Source organism: Rhinolophus hipposideros (genome assembly GCF_964194185.1).
Source record: "Rhinolophus hipposideros genome assembly, chromosome: 9".
Lineage (NCBI taxonomy): Eukaryota > Metazoa > Chordata > Mammalia > Chiroptera > Rhinolophidae > Rhinolophus > Rhinolophus hipposideros.
Window position 1 is genome coordinate 86,292,918 of NC_138055.1, and position 17,820 is coordinate 86,310,737.

The 17,820-nt window shown below is 40.9% G+C and overlaps 1 protein-coding gene across 6 annotated transcripts in view; it reads right to left on the reverse strand.

Annotated features, from left to right (window-relative positions):
- TMCC3 (transmembrane and coiled-coil domain family 3) overlaps nt 1-17,820 on the reverse strand; it is a 245,547-nt gene that overhangs the window by 64,191 nt on the left and 163,536 nt on the right. Inside the window, exon 1 of one of the 6 annotated variants that reach the window (XM_081061186.1) lies at nt 449-688. The exons of 4 other annotated variants lie outside the window; for them this stretch is intronic. In XM_081061186.1, the coding sequence (XP_080917312.1) occupies nt 449-526 (78 nt within the window). In that variant the 5' untranslated portion in view covers nt 527-688. Of the gene's footprint in view, nt 1-448; nt 689-17,820 lie in introns of those variants that run through there. One more of the 6 variants, XM_081061192.1, reaches the window with a different exon arrangement.

The following is a 17,820-nucleotide window of genomic DNA, read 5'->3' on the forward strand; positions in this document are numbered from 1 at the left end:
GAAGCCGTCCCACCGGGGACACCGGGCCGCGGGTGGCGGGATTCCCTCGCGTCTGGGCACCGCGCGGCGGGCGCTCCCTGGCGGAGAGGGCGGCAGAGCGCGGCCGTCGGGGAGATGCCGGGGTCCCCGCAAGGCGCGGGGGGACCAGGACGGCGGGGGGCGGGAGGGGACCGGGAGACGGGAGGGGACCGGCTTCGCTCGGCGCCCCAGCCCGGCGGTGGACCTGGGGTCTCCCAGCCGCAGGCCGGGCTCCGACGCCCCGTTCCCGGCCCCTCCAGCACCGACAGGGGCGGAGAGTCCCGGACCCCGGGTAGCAGGGGAGGGAGAGCGGCAGGCAGCGAAACGCGGGGGACAGGAGTTCACGCGGGAGGCGAAGCCCACGCGGCCTCGCCCCTCGGCCCGGAGCCCCCACCGGCGCCCCCGCCGCCCCCCTGCCCGCGCCGCTCACCCGGCTCCTGCAGCGCTGGTGCCGGCCCGGGTCGGAGTAGGTCCGGTCCACGGTGAGCGCCGTGTCGCTGCCCGGCATCTCTGCGCTCGCGCCGGGAACTTTCCCGTCTCCCGCGGCCGCCGCGCCGCGAGCTGCCGGCCGTGTCGGGGTCGCCCCGGCAGCCGCGGCGGAGCGGGAGGCGCGGACTACTGCAGCCGGTACCGACAGCCGCGTGGCCGCCCCGCGCCGCCGCCGCCGCCGCGGGGCGGAGGGGAGGCGGGGCGGGGCCCGGAGAGACTCCTCCCACCACTTCTCCCCGCCTCCCCCTGCGCGCCCCGCGGGGGCCCCGAGACCCTTCTCCAGGTGCGATTTCTCCACCTCCCTCCCTTGCTGACACTTGATTCCACCCCCTCCCGCATCGCCCTCTTTTCTCTTCAAAAGATAAGTGACACCTACACTATTTGTTGACTTCTTTGTATGCTTATGATGAAAGATGGATTTTTGTCAAGATGTTGAGGCTTGCCTTCCATGCTTCCTTTCATGTTATTCTTTTAGTCAGCGTGCACCTACTGTGTGTGAATCTGCCACGTGCCTGACCCTGGGGCAGGGATCGGATGTTTCTTTTTAAGCCCATGTTTTTCTTATGATTCCACCGAGCATAGAACACACTTGCACTTAAAGATCTATGCTGCTGTGTATTTTAATTTTGTAGGTCTGGCTCACCTTACGTTGGAAGGTACTTACAAGTCGACATACCTTTTCATTTTTGTAGTCCCTATTGCCAGTGAATAATCGCTGCTCACAAGAAATTTGGAGTCTAGAAGAGAAAGGACTGATTGGTGAATAATTAAATATGCTTCTAAGCCAACAGCCAGAACGCCCGGTCTGATTGTGTAGGCTGTACTCATGGGAGATTGAGCTGAAAATCTGGAAGTGCAAGGGCTCCAGAGAGGCGTTAAGTGCAGTGACCAGTCCAGAAGGAAGGAGGTGCTGTTCTAAATGGTGCTCCTTCCCTTCAAAGGGCTGGGGGCTGGGGCAGTGCAGGTCGAAGAAAAGTACCGAGCATAAAAACAAAGGGACATTGGGAAAAACCTTCAGTTATCAGTTTAGGGAGTATCTTTAGGAACCGAAAAAACCTAATGGAAAATGTAGGTGGAGACCACGTGGTGCAGGGCTGTACTTTCAAGACTAGGAAGTTCAACCTTATTCTGTGGGTACTAGGCAGCTGCTGGAGGTTTCTGGACAGGGAAATGACAATATCAGGATGGAAATTTAAGATACGTATATCTGATAGCTGTGTGAAACACTGATTGGAAAAAAGCAACATGCAGAATAATTTATGTGATATTCCACCATTTATGTAAAAACCATATATATGTATGTGCTTATATATGCATGACATATTTTTGGGAGGATAAACAAGAAACTAGGGAAACAGACAAGAAACTAACAGCAGAAAAGGGGAACTAGGCAGCTAAAAAGGATAGGAGAGAGATTAATTTTTCACTGTACTTTTTAAACTTGAATGTTTGAATTGTGTGCATATATTAACTATTCAAAATGTAAAAATATATTTTAAATAAAGAGGGTAAACTTATATGACACAATTATATCAGGCAGAGAGTTTTTCAGGTAAGTTCTTCCAAAGCAGAGAAGAGACACAAGTGTGTGGGTGTGTGTGAGAGAGAGATTTTTGCTAGGGTGGCCAGAGAAGGCCTCCATGATAAGGTGACATTTGAGCAGAAACCTGAAAAGTAAGGGAGCCAGTGATGTAGATACCTGAAAATTTCAGACAGAGGAATATCAAGTTCAAAGGCCCTGGAGTAGGTACATTTTGAGAGTGTTTGAGGAAGAGCAAGGAGACCATCATTCCTTGGAAAGTAGGAGATGAAGTCAGAGACATTTCAGAGGGCTGGGTCACAGAGGGCCGTGCAGGCCATTTTAAGAATGTTGACTTTAATACTAACAAAGGTTGGAAGGTTTGGAAATTTTTAAGCAAGGGAACGGAACAGCATGCTCAGCCTTTTCACTTGGGAAAAAATAAATTGATCCCTACCTCACAGCATACACAAAAACCAATACCAGATAAAGACATAAATGGGGGAAAAAAACCCACAACTTTTAAAACTGGCAGAAGAAAATGGGGGAGTGTCATTATGATCTCAAGCCACAAAAAGTCATAAAGATACAACTAGATTTAAAATTTAAAACTTCTACTTATGAAAAGAAATAATAATAAGTTGAAAAGATAAGCCACAAACAGAACTCGAGCTAAAAATAATCAATATGGATGAATTTCATGAACAATGCTGAGAAACAAAATCAGCCAGCCACATAAAATTACATGTAGTAAGATTCTATTCATGTAAAGTTAAAAAATATGAAGAGTAAATGATTTTCTTTTTAGGAGAACAAAGATGTGTAGTAAAACTATCATGAAAAGCAAAAGTATGATAAACACAAATTTCAGGACAGTATCTCTCGTGGGGGAATGAAGGCTTCAATAGGAGAGGGATACAAGATTATAAATAATGCTCTATTTAATGATGACTATTGGTACACTGCCTGTGTATTTATTCACACATAGTATTTCATAATAATTTTACAATTTAAAGGCAACAAAGAGTCAAGGGACGGATGTGATGATGTCATAACTAATCTTGGAATTTAAATCATCAGTGGGGGTAGGTACCCCCCTAATCAAATAAATAAACATAATAGTATTCTTAGAAGTATAAAGCTTAATATAAAGGCAAGGCAGGCTGTTGTTAAGTCATTATGTCAATTTAATTTTACAAAGATCCATTCTGAAAATCTATATGAGTCTATCTCTGGGTTTCCCCCCTCATTTGCCTGATAACTAATTATTTTTTTTCCAGCTACTTAGGGCCATCTGAAGTATATCAGTGAGGTGTGTCTATGTGTAACTCTGTGTGTGCATGAATTTAGAGAGGTCAGACCTAAATAAGGTCCCTGACAAACCACGGTTGGGCTTTCGTTAGCATGCCAATAGGCATCTACTTTCCATTTCTGTTACTGTCTTGGCCTTCCTTAGAAGTCCATGCTGGAAATGCTTACTCTCAAAGAAAAGGATGAATATCAACTTTATTAGTCCCACTGAAATTTCAATTAACAGAGGATGTTCTTTTTTAGATCATTTAGATTTATTTCATAAGCTACTGCTCTACTGGGCACTCGTACAAAATAATGTTTTTAAAAACACAAATTAAATAGCACAAGAGCAAGCTCCCCAGAAAAGACAGAAAATAAGCAGTGCTGATCACCATTTGGCTCTCCTACTGGGAAGTAGGATCCAAGGAGATAATAGACCATTACCCTTCCTTTGGAGGCAATGCCTAGGGTTTTGTCAGTCCCAGGGTGGAGGGGGGCAGCGGGCAGAAAAAATTTCTCCTGTCATTGTAAGAACTGTCTGTGCCTCCGACGATGCCACCAAAATCCTCTCTCTCCAAAAAATAATGAAAACAAACTCACAACTTTACAGTAACAAATTTCACAGAGCCCAGATTTTCTTTGGGACCTACGCTCCCCCCACCCCCAATCCATGTGGTTTAAGTGAGGCAGACCGTGCTCACCCTGCCTCTGGCTCCATGTGATCCAGTCTGGGCCAATTGGAGTCCCTGTAACTTGTGTAGCATTAGGCACATGACCCAGTCACAGCCAATCCGTCACCCCTGAGACTTGCTGGAACTACTGGGAAAGAGCTGTGCCCTTTTAGGGGCCACTGCTAAGCTGGTAGAATGTCAGCCTGCTGCTGTGGCGGACATCCCTGCCACTATACAAAGACAGCCTTTGAGGAAAGCAGAGCCATGCAAGGAGAAAGACACGTCACCGTTACCGAGTTTTAGAGCACTAGATCTAGGTTTCTCCATTATCTATTGCTGCCTGACAAATTACCCTAAAATGTATTGGCTTGGAACCACAACCATTCACTTGCTCATGATTGTGCAATTGGCGCATTCCTCTGAAGGGGCTTTTCTCTATTCTATGTGACATGGCTGGGCCTGGAGCCTCCAAGATGGCTTCACTCATATGTTAGCACCTACAGGAACGGGGGTGGCTGCAATGCCTGGGGCTGGCTAAGTCTCTGTGTCTATTTATAGATGTTTATATATTTAAAAATGAAATATTTTTATCTTTTATTTTATCTTCCAGGTCTCCCCTCTGTCCATCAGGGCAGCTGGACTTCTTCACACAGTGACTGGTTTCCAAGAGAACAAACACAAAAGCTGCCAAACCTCCTAAGACCTAGCTGAGAACTGGCCTAGAATAACTCTTTGGTTCAGTGGTAGGCTAAAGGAGGCAACTAGTCTCTTTTGATGCCTTCTATTGGCGAAAACAAGTCAGAAGTCCCGCCCAGAGTCAAAGGGAAGACAAATAGCACCCACCGCTGCTTGATGAAAGGAGTGGTGGGTGCACACAGGGATGGGAAAAACTGCTGGCAGTTATAAGAAGAAATGTATTCCTCTTTTTGCTTAAGCTAGTTTCAAGAGGCCTAACACAACATTCAGTGCTGGCTATGGGTAGAAAGAAGACGTAGAGAAAGGTGGCATTTCAAGCGAAGGCAAGAACTGCAGACAGGATGAATAGAGAAGAGGAGCAGAGGACTCTAGTGGGGTCACAGAGTTTTCTCAGGGCACTAGCTGGAGAGCCTTCCTTAGTCAGTCCATGTCAGATGACTTCCTGTAGACTGTTAGACTAATTATACTCTGTACTTCTTATTTGAACACAAAAGTCATAATATCTTATCATGCATTTAAATGTTTTATGTGATAATGTATGTGTTCCCCTACCCCCACTAGGTTGTGGGTTACCTGAAGGAAAGGGCTATGCCTTTCCTTATACAAATATAAGTTTGTATATTCTTGATGGTTCCTAACATAGTATGTATTCAATACCTATTTGCTGAATGAATGGAAGAATTTAACATTCATTAAATGTCTACTTATTTTCCAAGCACTGGGGTTTAAAACATGAGTCAGACAAAAGCAAAAGGTAGCTTTTGTCCTCAAGGGGTTGGAATGAATAATATATAAGGATAAATATTTGCTTAATGATGAATGTTACTGATTCTCAGATACTGACCAGTTACTGAATTCCCCAATTTTATTGAGCGCCGTTAGTGTGATGGGTTCCATTCTTGGTGCTGGGGATAGAAAACTGAATAAGACATGGTCCAGTCCGGAGGGAACATCCCAAATAGACATGGAGACAGACTGTCACAAATAAAGCTGCTACATTTGCAAAGACAGTTCTGTCTTTGGTTCAGTGGTAGGATAAAGGAAGGAAGTAGTCGCCCTATGAACTTGACCTCTATAGGGATTTCAGGCTTACCATGTCATTATAGCGGGGAGAAGGAAATAGACATGGAGTCCAATTTTAAAGAGGAAAATGTAAGCCTCTTACAAAGTAAAGGAAAATGTATTTCCTTTCATGTTCCATTTTAATAGTATAGGAAAGTGTTCCCTCTGCGGGAAAGATTTGTAAGACAAAAAGTACAGTAAGTTTTTTTTTTTTCCTGAGGATTTAAGGGCAGAGAGAGTAAAGGAAAAAATAAATCGGATTTAAAAAATGTATTCAACTACCTGTGGTGAATGCATGCTGATCACATTTTTATTTATTTGCTTTTTGTTTATTTGTTTATATTGAGGATCAGAAGCTTCCAGGCCCGATACAAATAGGAATCTCTAACTTTAACCACCTGGTTTCCAGCGAACTGGAAATGATCAGTCTTAACATTCATATTTAATTTCTCACATAGCATGTTCTACATGACTATAAGAAAACAATCACTGCTACTGATTTAGTTTTAGCAATCTTCTGGCCCAAAACTTCCACTTGGTAAGACTTTGATAAAAAAGCAGGAAAGTAGAAAGAATTAAACTCTGCAGGCTAGTGAATTTGCCTTCTAATAGTCCTTTGCAGCAAACTGAACAATTGCATATTATTGATTTCTCAAAAGCAATGAATTTTAAAGAGGATTCTACTAGGCACCTTCAAGTGTTCCAGAAACTTGTCACTAACATTTGTCTTACCTGCAGACTTGAGGTTACATTAATAAGTACAAAAATGTATTTTACCTCATCAAAATGAAAAACCTTTGCTTGCTTTGTGGACGATCTGTTAAAAGCATGAAAAGAGAAAATACACATGTTGAGAAAATATTTGCAAAACCGCATATCCAACAAATTAGTTGGATCAGTATCTAGAATATATAGAGAATTCTCAAAACTCAAAATTTAAAAAATAGACAATCCAACCAAAAAATGGGCAAAAAAACATGAAGAGATATTTCATTGAAGAAAATATATAGGGTGGCCGGTTGGCTCAGTTGGTTAGAGCTCAGTGCTCATAATACCAAGGTCACAGATTCGATTCCCACATGGGCCAGTGAGCTGTGCCCTCCACAACTAGATTAAAAACAATGACTTGACTTGGAGCGGATGGGTCCTTTAAAAACACACTGTTCCCCAATATTGGCCCCGCAAAAAAATTTTTAAAAAAAGAAAATATATAGATGGCAAATAAACATACGAAAAGATGTTCAACATCATTAGTCATTAGGGAAATGTAAGTTAAAACCACAATGAGATATTACTACACACCTCTCAGAAAGGTAAAACTAAAAAACAGTGATGGCACTAAATGCTGGTAAGGATACGGGGAAACTAGATGATTCATACACGGGTGGATACACTGCTGGCAGAAGTGTAAAATGGTACAGTCTCTGGAAAACAGTTTGGCATTTTCCTATAAAATGAAATGTGCAAATACCGTGTGACCCAGAAATTGCACTCTGAGGCATTTCTCCTAGGGAAAAGAAAACATATGTTTACATAAAAACCTTTACACAAATGTTCATAGCAGCTTTATTCATAAAAGCCCCAAACTGGAAACAGTCCAGATGTCTTTCAGCAGGTGAATAGTTAAACAAACTGGGACATGGGTATGCTACAGTACTACTTAACAGGAAAAAGGAGCAAACTACTGATATACAACAACTTGGGTGAATGTCCAGGGAATCACGCTGTGTGAAAACAGCCAATCTCCCAAGGTTATATATTGTATGAATACATTTCTGTAGCATTCTTGAAATTACAAAAATACAGGAATTGAGAGGAGATTGTCGGTTGCCAGGGGTGACTGGGTGGGGAGAAAAGGGGGTTGCAAGAGGGCGGTGGGTGTGGTTATAAAGGGCAGCACCAGGGGTCCTGTGCTGGGGGAACTCTTTTGTGTCTTAACTGCAGTGGTGGGTAGGGCCTGCTCATGTGATGAAACTGCAGGGAAGGAAACACACACTCACACACAACTACAAACAAAACTGGGAAACCTGAATAAGATTGTGGATTGTATCAATGTTAATATGATCTTTGGACTACAGTTTTGCAAGATGTTACGTCTGGGGAAACCAGATAAAGGGGACACAGATCTCTCTATCTTTCCTTCTAACTGCACGTGACTATAATAATCTCAAAATTAAAATTTTCAATTAAAAATGTAGTTCAAATTTTAGGTGCAATTCTAATTTTTACAGGAAAAGCTTTGGGGTCTTTTTTGGGGGGGAGGGTAACACACCAGTAAGTAGGAGTGGGTGGTGTAGGGACTCTTCTCTGGAGACGCTGTCCCAAGAACAGCATTCTTCCAGGTTCTGTCTCCTTACTCCACCCAAGAAGGGGACCAGCTGTAGAAACAGAGGGGCAAAGGTTGTGTTCCTTAATGTGAGCCGCTCCGTGAGACTCTGTCCGCAGGGGGCAGTGGGTCTGAAACTGAGCTCAAGCAGGAAGAACATGAGCGTCAAGGGCAGAGTCCTTCATCTTTGGTCCACTAGTGTGGAGCATAGTGTCTGACACAAAGCAATGGTTCTATAAGGTTTTTAAATGACTGACAATTACGTCCTGATTTGGTCGGAGGAGTACGCTTCAGTTCACAGATTTGGTTCAGGTTCAAAATGAATGACCCAGTACACGCTGAGCTGTTCATTAAAAATTTACATTGTAAGTAAACTAACAATTTACACTCTCTGCATTGAATGGAGAATTCCACAAATTCGTCTTTCCTTCTGTTGTGCGGTTCCCATGTTGGCTCGAGTCTTGGTTTCATATTAGGTACACAGAGATTACAACGTGAGTGCTTTGTTATTTCTAACCTCTTGACCCTACCATTTGCTAGGAAAGGGTTTCACTGTCTGATTACGGGTGTGACTCTTGGCTGTCGGCTATTGCAGTTTCCCAGAAGTCCACAACGATGACAGAAAACAAACGCAGACAGAAACGCCTTACTTTGCACTAGGTGCAGTGTTCCATTCGGTTAAATCTCTAACTGGAGTTGCGATGCTGAGGGTTCCGACTTCACTGGACCACAGAGGAAGCCGTTCTCTGGAGATGTCTAGCTGTCTCCGTTCTATGCATGGCCAGCCCAGGAGGATTCTCTCTATTAAGCACATACTGAATCTGAAGGATGAGCTAGCTACACTTGAGAAGCACACTGTCCATGAATTCACTTTGCATTTTATCAATTCACGTTGCAAGATCAGGATGGTTGGTGGGAGATGAAACTGCCAGAGGAACATGATGTGATGTGCGGAAAGAACTCAAGTCACAGTCCGATCAAAAGACAGGATGCTCTTTGTCGAAGCCTTCCTTGTCCTCTCCAGTTCACAGTCACCTCCTCGTTCTCTGAATTCCGGCAGTATCTGTTGCTTATATCACTCACATAAACAATCTTGTACTGTTATCGACCAAGTGGCAGGATCGTATACTGGAGACAGACTGCCTGGATCCAAAGCTTGGTGTTGCTACCTACTAACTACAAAGCCTCAGTTGTCTCATTCATAAGCTGAGGACATGAGGAGGTGGGCACATAAACAGGTACAACCCCTCTGAAACACGATTTGGCACTAATTATCTCATAAAGTTGAAGCTATGCATATACTATGACCCAGCCTCTCCACACCTCAGTTTATGCCCTGGAGGACACGAGCCAATCAGGACACACACACAGGAATATTCATAACATGTTTCCCTGAAAAGAAGACCTAGCTAGACAATCAGTTCTAATGCGTCTTTTGGAGCAAATATTAATATAAGTCCCAGTATTATATATTATATTGTATTGTATTGTATTATATTATATTATATTATATTATATTATATTATATTATATTATATTATATATTATACCCAGTCTTTTACTATAGTAAAATAAGAGCTGGTACTAAATTATATTATATTATATTATATTATATTATATTATATTATATTATACCCAGTCTTTTATTACAGTAAAATAAGAGCTGGTATTATATTATATTATAGTGTATTATACCCAGTCTTATAATAAAATAAAACATGGTATTTATGATATGATATGATATTATATGATATATGATATGATATGATACCCGGTCTTATAGTAAAATAAGACCGGGTCTTATATTAATTTTTACTCCAAAAGACACATTAGAGCTGATTGTCTGGCTAGGTCTTATTTTCAGGGAAACACGGTAGTGGTAATAGTCCCATCTTGAAACAATCCGATTGTCATCAACAACAGAGTGGATAATTAAACTGTAGTAATAGATCCCACCTCATATTGTTGTTGAGAATTAAAGGAGGTAAGGTATGTAAAGTACTTCCAAAGAGGAGCTCATTAAATGTCTGCAGAAAACAACATAAGACCTAACATCAGCTTTCATGTGATATCTTCTTCTCCTTACCAATAAGACGTCAAAGATTGCTGTTCTCCCAGAGCGTGTTCTGTTAAGAAAGAGGGTGAACTCCAACACTGTACCTCTAGTTGGTACTAGAACAAAGAAGAAAGTAGGAGCCTCTAGCTAAGCTCTGGGCCCCAGCTCTGGACTGACAAAGACAAACTTCCTCCCTTTATATGAATCTCCAATTCCCTTAACCCTTAGGCCCCTGTTCCTATACATACATATACATATACATATACATATACATATACATATACATATACATACACATACACATATACATATACATATACATATATATTAAAGAGTTCCTTTTTGCTTGTACACTTTGACCAAACAATTCCACTTTTAGGGACCCATCCTAAAGAAATAATACCATACAGGAAAAGTTTTACAGACAAAGATTGCTCATTCGTTGTTTTATCATTCTGAAAAGTTTGAAACAGTCTAAAGAATTGTTTATAAAACAATTGCATATTGTTTATGAAAAATAAAAGGCTGATTATATGTAATGATATAAAAAAACAGTATATCTATTGCAAATTACACTTCAGAAGAATCTGTAATCATATGGGGAAATGCTTATGCAATATGATATCCGAAAAAGAAATCAGGATAACCCTACCAGATTGACAAAATTCAAAGGTATCGCGATCCTTAGTGCTGGCAGTGATCTGGAGCAGGGGAACTGTCACTCGTCAGAGGTGGGCACATAAACAGGTACAACCCCTCTGAAACACGATTTGGCACTAATTATCTCATAAAGTTGAAGCTACGCATACCACATGACCCAGCCTCTCCACTCCTCAGTGTATGCCCTGGAGGACACGAGCCAATCAGGACACACACACAAGAAAATTCATAGTGGTAATAGTCCCCATCTGGAAACAACCCAATTGTCATCAACAACAGAGTGGATAAACTGTAGTACAGTTATTTCCCAATGAACATAGTCATCTGTTGCTGAAAACCAAATGTTCTGCATGAAAATGCTAACCGAAGCCTATTTCCCATTATTTTAACTCATTTTATACAGTGAGGTTTTTCTGTTATATGAAGCCAGACCTAATACTGACTGACAGACCCTAAAAAAATGTCTGGTATGAAGTTATCACAAATGTTGATACTTCCTGCCCCAGCCCACACCTCAAACATCCAGGGCAAAATAGTCAATCGAAGCTCTGAAATATTTTGCTACTGAAGAGTAATAAAAAAGTCTTTCTCCATTCCTTTGTGTGTTCCTACAACATATCTATAGTACTCTGTACAGAGTCAGAAAATGACAATAGTTATTATTTAGCCTAATTCGTCTGCACCAGAACTTTAAATATATCAATTCCCAGTTATGCCATACCTCTTACCTGCCCCTGTCTCCATGATGGTAGGTGCTATTATTTTCCCATTTTACTGAGTAGCAATAGGGTCTCTGAATAGATTCAGCAATTTGACCAAGGGTACCCAGCTAACAAATGACAACAGTGGAGTCTAAGTCCAGGCTTATCTGACTCAAAAGCTCATTTACTAGGTGTATATTCTTGGACAATTTATGTAACCTTTATAGACTTCAGTTTCCTCACCTGTAGAATGGGAATAATTGCAACCATTAAATAACTGACTCAACCAAAGGCCTCAGTGGCACTACTGAGAATATTAATGGGAAAGAACCTCAATGTAGGAAAGTCCACTGTTGCACTTCACCGTGCATAATATTTAACTCATATGAACTTGACTTGCTCTCACCCCTGCCTGACCTTTCCCTGCTTCTCCCACACAGTTTAAAGAACATCCAGCATTCCTAATGACCCCAAGACAAACCTCTTGCTTCCTGTGCTTCCCTTGAAGAAAGAAAACAAACAGGGCTTTTGAAATTCAAAAGTACACCATTATGATTTTATCCTCTGAAGGCTCCTTGTTAATCTTTTTTTTTTAAAAAAAAAAAACAAAACATTTCCGAGCACTTTTAGAGTTTCAATTTTGTGCTTCAAGATTCCCAGAAATCCATCTCATGTCATTTGGGAAGTAAAGGTCAAATTTCCTGCAAGTATTTAGAAGTACTCACTTTCCCAGCTGACAGTTTTGAAAGGTATTCTATAGTTCTATTATTTCTCATTGCTTCTTCCCAGATTAGCTGTGGCTGATGCACTCCTAGTTAATATTTCTGACATTCCATTGAAGGAATGCCTTTCACAAAAGAAAAAAACTGCTATCCTAGGCATAAGATATAAAGTATCTGATACAAAATCATGGCGGTATACAGGTACCCAGCAGGCAGGCACACCCGCGCACATGCATGAGCAAGCATTTAACACACATATCTATAGGAATTATCAGAAGTTCCCAGGAATGCAACATGTAGGCTTTTCAGAATATTAGCAAATTTGGTCATTTGGAGTTAAGAACAACAATATTCTTTTCAACTTTGTAAAGGGATTCTTGGAGGTAATAACAGGAAAAAACAAATAAAAGATCTGAGAAGAAACAAAACAGCTTACAAAGTTGAAGTTAGAATTTCTGCTCCACCCAAAGAAGCAGAAATTCTTTATATTTTACTGTGGCTTTCTGACACTCATAAGTGCAAAACTATTCCCTAGGCAGCACTCCACTGAGATGAGGCTTCCTCTTTTTATTTCCATCTGATCCTTTTACAAAGGGAATGGCATTTGCTTCAACCCCAAAATATCAGAATGTTTTAGATACAGTTGATTAGATTATCAGTTAGAATATATATTATTCATAAAATCCAGCCCAGAGACACCTATTTAAATTACTATGTTTTAAATGTTTTCCTTCCTTTAGATATAAAAATTGTGTAATAAATGATTGTCTAAAGCTGCATTGTCCGATAGAGTAGACACCAGCCACATGTGGCCAATGAGCACCTGAACAGTGTGTACTAAAACTGAGGAAATAAGTCTTAATTTTATTTCATTTTAATTAAATTACATTTGAAAGACTTAGCACAAAAAATGCAAAATATCTCAATATATTTTATAATGACTACATGCCAACATAAACAACAAAGGCCACTTTTATTTAGTTGCCAAAATATGAAAACACAGAGGCTGACACGTATTCTCTACATTTCATTCTAGAAATTTTGAGACAAATATTACGTAAATATGCTAATACTCATATTGCACATAGCTCTTTTCCCCAAGTGATCTCTCAAGTCAAAATTAATCTTCCTTCCCTAGCAGCATGCTATGTATAATTTTATCGTAGTATTTATGACAGTGTAATTTATAGTAAATCAATTGTGTATATATCTACCATACCCTTCTCTGTTAGATGTGATGTTTTTGAATTTGCTCATATTAAAAATCCATCAGAGTCCAATCAAGATGGTGTAGTAGGTAAATGCTGTGATCACCTCCTCCCATGACCACATCAAACTTACAACTAAACTATGGAACAACTATAATTGAGAACCACCGGAAGCCTAGCTGAACAGAGGTCCTACAACTAAGGACATACAAAAGAAGCCACCTTGAGCCAGGTAGGAGGGATGGAGACGTGGAACAGGTTGGTTCCACATCCATGTGTGGTAGTTAAAAATCGGTAGGGGTATCTCCACTGTAGAGTTACCCCTTGAGGTGTAAGTAGTCCCAGCGCCACACCAGACTGCCCAGCCCGGCGTTCCAGTGAGACGAAGAGAAGGCCTCACAACTTCTGACTATGAAAACCAGAGGGGATTATGGCTGAGTGAGATGGAGGGTGGCTAGAGTCTCAGGCCCTCCTCTTAAAGGGCCTACGCACAGACTTACTTGCTGATGGACTCACTTACTCTGAGCTCCAGCATTGCAGCAGCAGCTCAAAAGGTGCCAGGGACATATGGTGAAGAACTGAATTGTCTAGCTTCAGGCTGAGGGCTGGAGGGGCAGCTTTTTCCCAGACAGAAGTGTGGGGAGGCACCATTGTCCTTTGTTGAGCCCTCCGCTGTCCCAGCTACAGGCACAAGCAGCACCAAGTCTGAGTCTCCATCAGCCTGGCTAACACTCTGCTCTGGTGATTCCCTGAAACCCAACTTTCAGGTACACCCAAGCCACTTCAAGTGGATTTTCCATAAAAATGGTTTGTCTTGGCTCATGCTGCGGACTTTCCTAAAAATCTCTCAAAGGTTCACAAACCCCAAATAAACAGTATCTGGCCTCAGCATGACCTGTGCCTCTTACTAAGTGGCCCTAAGCCTGGCACTAATGGCAACCATCTACAGATTACTTTGTACCTCATACGAGGTGGCCCTAAGCTGGGCACAGGCAGCAGCAGACCTGGATCTGCACCAGAGCCCCTACTAAGAGGCCCCAGAACCAAGACCCCTGGTGGCCAGCTTCAGACCACACCTGAGCACCACCAGCCACTTCCACAAATGACACATCCAAAGGTCAGACTCGGCAGGCACCAGAGTCCACTAAAGTGAATCCTGCTCCATGGGGTCAGCACCTGCACAACAGCCCCTCCACTTACTCACAACCAATCAGCTAAGTGTCAATCCCTCCCAGTGACATGTCAATAGCAATCAAGGCTCAACTACAACAGGAAGCCATACACAACCCCTTGAGCACCCAGTTGAGGTAACCAGGGAGACTGAGCCACTGCGGCCCACAGTACTCCTACTGCGTAAGGACACTACCAAGACCAGGAGACATAGCAGATCTACTTAATACATAGAAACAAACACAAGAAGGCAGCCAATATGAGGAGACAAAGAAACATGTCCCAAATGAAAGAACAAAATTCCAGAAAAGAAAAGTAAAACAAAATGGAGAAAAGCAATCTCCCAGATTCAGAGCTCAAAACACTGGTTATTGGGATGCTCCATGAACTTAGAAGAAGAACAGATGATCTCAGTGAGAACTTCAACAAAGAGATAGGAAACATAAAAATAGAGATAGAAAACAACAAAAAAAAAGAATCAGTCAGAAAAGAAGAATGCATTAGAGGGGCTCAACAGTAGATTGAATGATGCAGAGGGCTGAATCAGCGATTTGGAAGACAAGGTAGCAGAAAACACCTTCAGAACAGCAAAATAAATAAATAGGTAAATAAATAAAATAATAAAATAAAAATTGAAGATAGTTTAAGGGGCCTCTGGGATAATATCAAGTGTTCCAACATCTGTACTATAGGGGTACCAGAAGAAGAGAGAACACAAAGGATTGAAAAACCTATTTGAAGAAATCATGACTGAAAACTTCCCTAACCTGGCAAAGGAAATAGATATACGAGTCCAGGAAATGCAGAAAGTCCCAAACAAGGTGAACCCAAAGAAGCCCACACCGAGACACATCATAATTAAAATGCCAAAGGTTAAAGACAGAGAGAGAATCTTAAAAGCAGCAAGAGAAAAGCAATTTGTTACTTACAAGGAAGATCCCATAGACTACCAGCTGATTTCTCAACAGAGACTTTGCAGTTCAGAAAAAATTGGCAGGAAATATTCAAAGTGATAAAAAGCAAGGACCTACAACCAAGATTACTCTACCCAGCAAAGCTATCATGTGGAATTGAAGGACAGAAAAAGAGTTTCCCAGACAAGAAAAAGCTAAAGGAGTTCATCACCACCAAACCAGTATTACAAGGATGTTTCAGGGACTTATTTAAGACAAAAAAAGAGTCAAATCAAATATATAAATAATAAAATGGCAATAACTACATATCTATCAACAATTACTTTAAATGTAAATGAAGTAAATGTTCCAATCAAAAGACACAGGGTGGCTGAACGAATAAGAAAACAAAATCCTTACACATGCTGCATACAAGAGACCCACTTCAGATGGAAAGACCCACACTGACAGAAAATGAAGGAATGGAAAAATATATTTCATATACATGGAAACAAACAAACAAAAAAGCTTCGGTAGCAATACTTATATCAGACAAAGCAAACTTTAAAACAAAGGCTTTAACAAGAGACAAAGAAGGACCCAGCAATCCCACTTCTGGGCATTTATCTGAAAATACCCAAAACACTAATTCAAAAAGACCCTGCACCCCAATGTTCATTACAGTGTTATTTACAATAACCAAGATATGGAAGCAGCCTAAGTGTCCATCAATAGATGAATGGATAAAGAAGATGTGGTGCATATATACAATGGAATAATAGCCATAAAAAGTGTGAAATCTTGCCATTTGTGAAAACATGGATGGACCTAGAGGATATTATACTAAGTGAAGTAAGTCAGACGGAGAAAGACAAATACTATATGATTTCACTTACATGTAGCATATAAAAAACAAAATAAATGAGGAAACAAAACAGAAACAAACTCGTAACAGAGAACATTTTGATGGTTTTCAGATGGGAGGGGGATTGGGGAAAATGGGTGAAAAAAGGGAAGGGATTCAGATGTGCAAATTGCCAGTTATAAAAACAGTCATGGGGATGTAAAGTACATCATAGGGAATACAGTCAATAATATTGTAATGACTATGTAGCGTGTCAGATGAGTAATATTTATATAGTTATATAAATGCCTAATCACTATGTTGTACACCCGATACTAATATAATATGGTATGTCAACTGTAATTGAAAAATAAAAAATTATTTATAAATGAAATAAAATTACAGATAAAAAAACAACAACAGTGCCTAGCAAGGTTCTTGCAATGAAAATTATTCCATAAGTGTTTGGGGATTTGAATATAGTATATACTTGTCTTTGTTTTTTTTTTAATTCATTGTTCTATAAAAGAAAGCCCAAAACTAATACTGAAGTATTCCATGCCCCTGGAGTGAAAGGTGCAGTATCAACCAGCTGTCAATTCTCTCTAAATCAGTTGATAAATGAAACAGAACACAATCAAAAAGGGTTTTACCTAAACTTGAAAGTGTATTTTAAAATTCAGTAGAGGAAAATATATAATGTTGAAGAAAAATATACGGTGAGTGGGGGCAGGCAAGATGAGCTTTCCTTACCCGATATCAAGTCAGTTAACATGACTAGGAATAAGCTTATATACCAATGAAGAGAAAACAGCGATAGACCCATGCATATTTGGAAGCATAAGTTATGATGGAGGCAGCATTATAAATCAATGGGGAAAGGAAACATTGGTAGTTCACCTGGCAAAAAGTAAAACTGCAATAGATCCCTATCTCACACCAAAATAAAATATTTAGGTGCAATTCATCTCTGAAAAGTATCCTATTTGCTATTATTGAAGATTCATTGAGATTTCCAAGTGGACTACACAGTACATGAATTATACATTGTTAATATATTGTTCCTACCCAATGGAAATCAAACAGAATAGAAATGATGGTTTTTAAGGACTTATTTTACAGATGCCCATACAACAGGGTACATAAAACACATATTTTTCTTCTTTAATGTATTGAATCAAGCCAGAACTCACTGTGGCTTTATGAAAGTCAAACCTTTAGAACTGAGGTGCAGGGGAATAAGTAAATACAGGGACTCAGTTACAATGCAAGTACTTCTAAAGACTTCTTTGAAGCTGACTCCATAGAGCAGAGCAGAAACCAAAATCCAGCTGAACGCTGAGTGCTGCAGTGCACTTGTACATGGCACTTCTGACTCCTCTGTCTGGGCTGTCGTTAACTGAGGCAAAGCTGTTTCATCCTCACTCACCTAGAACTAAGCTGGTTACCCTCAGGGTCGCCCCATGCACAAGTCAGAGCCTCAGCAAGGAGA